The 8,515-nt window shown below is 38.1% G+C and overlaps 1 protein-coding gene and 1 long non-coding RNA gene across 3 annotated transcripts; one reads left to right on the top strand and one right to left on the bottom strand.

The window, feature by feature from the left end:
- Positions 1-4,050: 4,050 nt before the first annotated feature.
- On the top strand, positions 4,051-6,529 carry LOC127091065 (uncharacterized). Of its 2 annotated transcripts, XR_007791869.1 has the most exons (4): positions 4,051-4,648; positions 4,760-4,978; positions 5,755-6,068; positions 6,292-6,529. It is a non-coding gene; the product is annotated as an uncharacterized LOC127091065 (long non-coding RNA). The 2 variants fall into 2 exon arrangements; XR_007791868.1 differs by having other exon boundaries at positions 4,056-4,648; positions 5,755-6,529.
- A 963-nt stretch (positions 6,530-7,492) lies between these two features.
- LOC127094482 (uncharacterized) lies at positions 7,493-8,308 on the bottom strand. Its single transcript, XM_051033310.1, has 2 exons — positions 7,963-8,308; positions 7,493-7,869 (listed from the first exon to the last, which is right to left on the bottom strand). Exons 1-2 carry the CDS (start codon positions 8,306-8,308, stop codon positions 7,493-7,495), a joined length of 723 nt encoding a protein of 240 aa, XP_050889267.1.
- Positions 8,309-8,515: the final 207 nt, after the last annotated feature.

Genomic DNA, 8,515 nt, shown 5'->3' with positions numbered 1-8,515 from the left:
CAACAATGCAATAACATAGGTTAACATCACCAATAATCTGGATAATCTGTATATACTACCTGATGTAGGATCAAAAGTATGACGTCCATGAGAATAAGGTATGTAGAGGCTATGGTTTCCTGCAAAAAAATATTGTATCCCCCTCATAGGTATGGACTATGCTCCAAGGTGGTCCCTAGAAGGTCTCCCAGAGTCATCGACTCGAAATGAAAATACCCTGCCGTAGTGAATACTCACAGGAAAAAAGTACTTCCAAGTGAATCTAGTCTAGGTGTGGTTATCGTGATAACCCAACGCGCGAAACGCATGTGTACACAACTATCCACGAGTCTAACCTATGTGTATACTGAGCTCGGTTATAAAGATTTTCACTCATGTAATCTATCCCAACCCAATAGGGAGTATAACAGATAATATCCATAATATAAAGTAATAAGAAATACGATAAATAGAAGTGAGTAAATCTATAAAAGTAATCATCTACAACTACCGAGAGAACAACCTAAACTAGGCTCGACTCCTTTTAGCGACTAGGAAGTACTCCAAGTAACGAAGTGTCCCCAGCAGAGTCGCCAGCTGAAGCCAGCGGAAATATACTCAAACGTATCGCATGCTCGAACATACAACAGAGTCGCCATCGAACTTTATTTATCCCCAAAAGGATGGTAAAACATCGATAAAACCTGGGGGAAAGAGATATACTAGGTAAGGAAGTCAGTTATGCAAGGGGAAGGTATTAGCACCCCAAACATTCATGGTACTCCATGGGAACCGTTTTGATTATTCTTGCTAGAATAGGTGCTATATCTAAAGATTACTCGCAAAAGGATGGGGAAAAGGAAATATATAGATAGAGTGCTGGTGAGTATTGGGGCCCTCATGCCTACGTATCCTCATTGTGCAATGAGGAATTCAGAGCTCCGTAGTTCAGAGAACTAGTGGTGGGAGATGAAAAGAAGTTGTGACCAAAGTATGGTCTGAACCAAAGGATAATACGATTTGAACTCCAACAAGGGGTGAAAACATGAATCCAAGACTAAAACTGGTATGAACCAACAAGTGAGGGCCTATAGCACAGTGTCACTGTATTGGAACAACCGAAAAAGATTGAATTAAGTGTTTGGTTACGGGCCAAACAACTCTTGGTTAATAAGGAGGTACAAGATGGAATACAAAGATATAATGTATTTGGCTTAAAGGATAGGTATACCACATGAAGTAAAGGAAAGTAGAATATGAAAATATCGTGGAGATGAATGGAATGAGGTGACCAAAGTCACAGAATTGGATATTTGGTGACAAATGACTGAAGAAGTATTGTTTGAAATCGAGAGGTGAAAGTGTATTGGAATCTATAAGAGAAAGGAGATTTGTACCATAGAGATGTTTGGGTGAAGGGCCAAACAACTCTAGATAGAAATGCGGACTTTATGTTAGGCGTCCTAAAAGGATGTATATGGAATTCTAAAGAAAGTGTATTTCGATTTCAAAGGAGTAATATGTCACTGGGTGAACGATTTATGATCAAAGGTAGGTAATGAATAGTGAAAGAGATGGATGATACCCTATGGCGAAGGAGGAATAATTAGAAGTATGCTCGCCAAGGATTCGCATCCTCATGCCTACGTATTCTCATTGTGCAATGAGAAAGTCAGAGCAATCGTAGTTCAAAACTACGAGGATAGAAGGAGAGACATACAATGATGAAGAATATAATTTGTACCAACAGAATGGTATCAAGGGAACCCACAACTGGAGGGAACTTGGAATCAAAGAGTAAACAAACCTCTCAACCAAAGGAATGAATTAAACGTCTGGATACGAGCCAAACAACTCTCGATTCAAAAGATGAACTGGCGTTACAATGTCTCAAAGGATAAAAGCGGCGCCCAAGAGAAAGTATCATTGTACAAGGATCAGTATATCACTGGATGGGGAACAAACAGTTCGAGATCAAATAAGAATAGTATCTTCGATCCAAGGAAGGGATAGACTCTTAATCGAAGAGCAAAGTGGCGTCTTAGCCGAAAAGAATAAATTAAATGCTTGGGTACGAGCCAAACAACTCTAGATTGATGAGGTGGACTGTCATTAGGACGTCCCAAAAGGATAGACAAAGAGTCTAAGGAGAAGTATGATTGATCTCAAAGAGATGGTATTGATAGAATGAATAAAGAATGATTGATTGATAAATAGGATAGCTCGTGAAGAAACTGGGTTCTTCTGCCTACGTATCCTTATAGTGCAATAAGGAAATCTGAGCTTTCGTAGTTCAGCCCACTAGGGCTAAAAGCGAGATGATTGGAGGCAAAAATAGATGATAGAATGATTGAATTGAAATGATTAGAATGGATAAAACTTGATAGTTATTTGATAAAAATCACACTAAAGTCTATGAGTAAAGGTGGATATGATAAGCAACGAGCCAAACGTCTTGCGCCCAAAGATATCTAGAATGAGTATAGGAAAGCTCCAGTCTCATTCCTTCTTTACCACTTAAGGCTCGTGGCATGTAACTCTCGTTTTAACTTTCAAGTGGAGAGAAGAGTATTTGTAGTTGTTTCTTGTGTTGATGAAGACCTTAACAATCGTTCGATTTGAATTGCACTAAAGTCTATGAATAAAGGTGAATACGATGAGCGCTGAGTCATACATCCCATACCCAAAGATACTCAAAATGAGGGTATGAATACTCCAGTCCCACTCCTTCTCTATTGCTTAAGGCTCGTATCGTACAACTCGATTCATGATTGATAAGTTGTTGACGTAGTCCTTGCTTTGTTGTATTGCTTTGTAATGAGAGAGACTTGTCAATCGTATGATTAGAATTGTGCTAAAGTCTATGAATAGAGGTGAATACGATGAGTGTTGGGTCATATGTCCCATACCCAAAGATACTCAGAATGGGGGTAGGAATACTCCAGTCTCACTCCTTCTCTATTACTTAAGGCTCATGCCACACAATTCTAACTTTGATTTAACAAGCTCTTGAAGATGCCACCTTTGAAGTACTTGCATAAACCACTGCTTGGTATGACTGAGGATGTCTTGATTTAAGATCTTGACTTGAGGCCTTGAGCTCCACAGCTTAGAAGAAAAGTCTTATTGAGTGACCAAGGGTCTTTTGGTCACTAATATTAGACTGTGGGATTATACGAGTTCAAAGGATTTAATTGATCAAAATTGTTTTTGATCAATTTAATCATGGGTTTATTTTTGTTTAGGGAACTAGGTTTGAATCAAATTTAGACGTTAGTAATTGTTAGAAACTATCCTAAGTGATCATGCATTGGTTGATTAAAGTTGATAAAGAAACCTATGTTAAAATCCTAGGGGAGCATGTGCATGTTAATCAAAGTCTTGATCAAAAGTCTATATACAAACCCTAAGGGAACCTACAATTGTTAGGAAATGATTCAATCCTAATGTCAAGTTCTAGTCATAAGGGATCATGTTATTAAATGGATAAAATGCCTAAAATTATCTCTAAAGGGCAAAATGGTCATTTACAAAATATGTCCACATATTAGCACAAATCAAATTCTAGTCAATGTCTAACCATGTCCTAAAATTATTAAATCCTAAAGATTGATTTTAATATAATGTTTAGAAATTAACTAAGCTATATTAAAAAACTACGTGAGATTTAATTAATCCCTAAAATATAATGAAACTTAAAATCCTAACATTTCTAACTAAGCTCTAAAGTTTTTAAAAGAAATCTAATATCCTAATCAAGACAATTTTATACTCTAAATCACCCTAATTGATATCTAATTAGACAAGCTAGTCCCCTAATTGCCTAATCACCAAGTTTAAAAACTAAAAATAAAAAGATTAACAAAATATTCAAAAGGAAAAGGGCTTAGAATCTGGAACTGATGGTGTGGACAGCAGTGGGCGCAGGCCCACACTCTTCAGGGCCCAAACTTTCTAATGGAGTCCAATGGAATAATAGGAAAAAGGGGGTGTGGAGTGATGGTCCATGGGTGATAATAATAAACTTGGGCCTCAGACTCAAGCGTGAGCAACCCACTGGTGAACCCAGCCCATGGATAGTCAAAACTACAATTCAACGACCATGTTCAATCCTTCGACCATCTCCATGTGCTTCCTCCGATTCCTTCGACAAACACCCAAACACAGACTCCACGGCGAAGAACGAAAGTAACGAATTCTCAAATCCCTAAAATCGTCCTATTCGAAGCAACTCGAATCAACATCCACCGTGCGCGTCGCGTTCAAGCATCTCGATTCGGCGGAAGAATCACCAAAACCGAATTTTGAACGGATAACAAATCTTATCCCTTCTCAACTTCAATATTTCCTTCTTCTTCTCCAAACCGTCGAGACCGTATGCACCGCACTTGGAGTTCATGAATTATTCTGCGATCGGCGACACAATGTGGTATTGCAACACAGAAGAATCATTGGTTGGCAGAAAGAGAGCAGATGAAGGTTAAATGGATTGGACTCCAATGCGGTGGCTCTGGTGTCATCAACGATATTCGCAGGTGATTTTCCTCTTTTCCGGTGTTGCTTTGATTCAACGAGCACCTTGTCCCGGCGTTCTCAAATCCGCGAATATCCTTGGCTTAGTCGAGAATCTTGAAGCCCCAAAACGAACCTGAAATTCGATTACAAACAGGTACGATCCTCCACTTTTGATTCGATTTGCTTCTCTCTTCTTTCAATTTGCTTCGAGCTGATTCTGCTATGGCGTTTGTGTTGCGCGATGTTGTTGTGGATGCGAGGTCAGGTTGCAATGCTGCGAGCAAATTCTCGGTTGCCGATCGAATGTGAAGCAGAAGGAGGAAGATTGAAGAGTAAAACAGAATGGAGGTTGAACAGAGTGAAGTTTGAACCGAATGAGGATTGAAGGTATTGAGTTCTTGAAGAGGAAGCTTGGGGCTTGAAGAAGATGAGGGTGAAGAATGTGACTTGTAGAAAAATGAAGAATCTCTTGAGAATGAGATTGGTAAGGTCTATATATAGACTTCTCTCCCTCAATTCTGTTAGAGATGGTGAGCTGTTAGTTATTTGGTTATAAGTCAGTTTTTTTTCCTGTTGGAATTGGTTAGTTACAACTTCTGTTAGTTGGTTAGGAAGTTAGCTGTTATAGTTATTGAATGTTAGAATGTTAGTATATAAGATGAACTTGTTGGAATAGTTTGGAAATTGACAATTTTCCATTGCCATTAAAACTAGTGTTACGTTTATGAATGGTCAACAAGTTATAGATTCCCAAGGAAATTGGTGAATTGAAAGTTTAGTTTGGAAATCAATGTTGAATGCTAAAAGGTTTGAAATAAGATTAATTAAAATTGGTTGTTTTATGCAGTAAGTTTTGTTATGCTGGTTATGTTTGGTGTTACATGTTAATGATCAATGAGTAAATTCTATGTCATGCTGCTAGGATCCATTTGTGATGAGCTTGGTTATGACATCAATTATTCAAACCTTGTTATCATGGTGTAACTATTAGTTAACAAAAATTTTATATCAGTTGGTCAATTTGTAATGGAATATTTAGAGGAGCAATTTAATTGGTTAGTGTTAATTTGATGGGAATGTGGAAAACTAGTTAGCTTAGTAACTGAGTTGTTATTCTCTATTAAACATGCTGCTTAATGGTGATGTTAAGTTTAGTTTATTGATGCACTACAAATGAAATTTAATTGAAATGATGATGACTTTGCAATATGAATTGTTATGCTTATACTTCCATGGGTGATTATTTATGTCATATTGCAGGTTGTTATGCCTTAATAAAAGTGATGATATGGTTCATATGGAGTGCTGCAGAATGGTGATATATTGGCTAATGTGACTTGGTCAGACTGATGTAGATTGGATGGCCTGAGTCTTGATGGTTAAGTAGTTTTGACTTGATGTTTTTATGGATTTTCATGGCATTTATCCTGACCCAGTCTGGCAGCATATGTGTATTACGAGTTCTATGTGCTTCGATTGCTGCAGGGTTTATATTCTTGGTTTTGCTTGGCTGCTACATGATTGGAGCCATGTGGTGTAAAGGATACTACTTTGGACCGTATGCAATGTTGTAGGTATGTCCAAGTCCTGATGGTTATCAGGTTAAGGTTTTGCAGCTTTTGTCTTGTTCGAAGCATGGAGCCTTGGCCTTGAAGTGCATTGTGTAGCCATTCTGACCATGTGTAGTTCTGTTTTGGATTGCTAGGCTTGCATTGTTACTGCATGATGTATGAATTATGTGTGACCTATTACATTGTGTATTGTTTTTCTTGAACATGTGAATGATTGGATTTGTAGGATAGCATGCACACAAGTGACGTCAAGGCTTGACAAAATTGAATTGGAAAAAAAAATGCAAGCAAGTGAAGAATCACATACCTTTTTAGGGTTTAGGATATAAGATGAGGTTGGTTGACTAAAAAATCAACAATTGACCAAAAAGTCAAGTTTTGTAAAAATTGCATTTTTATTTTATTTTGTAATGGACTATATAAATGCTTATTTTCATGAATGAAATGCCTTTATTTGAATAGAACGTACATTGTGATTAAATGTAAACAACTTGATTTCAAACATGAACTTTGCCTTACAAAACCAAGTTTGAGCCATGATCTTTAAAAACATTTGAATCACAAAGACCGTGTATACATGATAACACATGAATTGAGTAGACTACAACAAATGGATGAATCAAGGATTAATGGCCTATAATGCACTAATGAAACACAATGGACACAAATGAAAACAATAGGCCAAAAGACCAAGAACCAATGCATTCATAAATTGTGACTCACTGACTTATGAACTTGAAAGCATCATAGGCTTAGGATCAATGGATTAGGAATGGCCAAATGGAATGCACTTATACAGATGCTTGATCAAAACCCTGGATCAGATGAATCCCCAAGTATGTAGATATGTAAGTCAAGTGACAACTTGATGGATGATTTCCATGCACAAAGCAAATTTGATGATAGATGATGCATGACATGTTGGTCAAGAGTTGCACTTTAATGTATTATGGTTTTGAAGTTATCACAAGGGGAAAAGTCAAGCCAACATGGCACACAAGAACCAAGGTTTCCTGATTAGGGTTTCAAGGTGCATACCATCTAAAAAAGGTCCTCACACCAAGCATGAGATTCCATAGACAAACTCCTAACACATGGGCTCCTCAACTAGTGTTTAGAAGCCAACATGAGACCTAGGAACAAACATGAGGCCTTACTATCTAATCATCTGCAAGTTAGGGTTTGAACCCCTCTGAAGAGTATCATGGTGGAACTTTGTTGAATTCAAGCTTCAAGACTCAAATCATTAGGATTTTGCATCCCCTATAACCAGATGAATATCCAGGCCAAAACTCTATGGTCTCACCCACTCCAAAGCCCTAGCTTTGTAAACCAAGAACGTTGAATCCATGATGATTAACCACTAGATATGAATGAATGATTGATGCATATGTATGAAACATGGGTGAGGTTAGATGAGTCTCAGGTTATGGGTTAGATGAAAAACAAAAATGGAGGGAAAATTTTGGGGTACTACAGACAAGAGTGTGAGATCCTCCTTCACTCGGCTTCTTGCCATCACCAGCTTTCTTCTTACCATCATACGACTTCCCTCGGAATTGCCCATTTCCTTTCTTATCATACAAGGACTTGTAATGAGCAGTACTCTCACATCTATCATCATCATAGATCCTACTCTTGTTAACCAACTCATAAAATCTCGTAATTTGTTGGTAACCCATTGCCTTCTTGATATTAGGTCTCAAGCCATTCATAAACTTAAGACACTTGGATCTCTCAGCATTAGCAGTATTGTAATGGGGAGAAAATTTGATCAACTCCTCAAACTTTGCAGCATACTCAGCTACAGTACCATTACCTTGCTTCAATTCAAGGACTTCAATTTCCTTCTTTCCACGAACATCTTCTGGAAAATACTTCTCCAGAAAAGCTTCACGGAAAAGTGTCCAAGTCACTTCAATGCCATCCTCATCAAATCTCTGAACAGTGTTGTGCCACCAATCCTTAGCTTCTTTCTCACGCATATGAGTGCCAAACTGCACCTTTTGCGCATCGGAATAGTTCATAACTCGAAAGATTTTCTCAATCGCCTTCAACCACTCTTGAGCTTTGTTAGGTTCATGAGCTCCTTCAAAAGTTGGCGGATTGTTCTTCTGGAACTTCCCTAAAGCACGTAACTCATCAGCATCACGCTCCCGATCACCAGTATTCATTTGCAGAATGGCACCAGCCAACAAGGTCAAGGCCGCTGCAAGCGCATCATCATTCCTTCTAGTAACCATCTTCCTGCTACACCAACCAAACAACCACAACAACAAGGATTGTTAAACAAATCGTATCGATTGTGTCATACACATAAATTACATACAACATAATCAAACAAACTCATAACCTGGATGAATGATCGACCGTGCTCTGATACGACTAATGTAACACCCCCCAAACTACTACTACTCAAATATAACATACAATTGCATAATCAGAGTAAA

Source organism: Lathyrus oleraceus, chromosome 6, assembly GCF_024323335.1.
Source record: "Lathyrus oleraceus cultivar Zhongwan6 chromosome 6, CAAS_Psat_ZW6_1.0, whole genome shotgun sequence".
Taxonomy (NCBI): Eukaryota; Viridiplantae; Streptophyta; class Magnoliopsida; order Fabales; family Fabaceae; genus Lathyrus; species Lathyrus oleraceus.
This window is presented reverse-complemented; position numbering and strand designations above follow the sequence as displayed.

What these genes read in the sequence shown, in the direction of transcription:
- LOC127094482 (XM_051033310.1), bottom strand. Translation starts at nt 8,308, where the DNA reads ATGGTTACTAGAAGGAATGATGATGCGCTTGCAGCGGCCTTGACCTTG. An exon ending in AGTGACTTGGACACTTTTCC is followed by an intron (nt 7,870 to 7,962) that starts GTGAAGCTTTTC and finishes ATGGTACTGTAG; the next exon opens with CTGAGTATGCTGCAAAGTTT.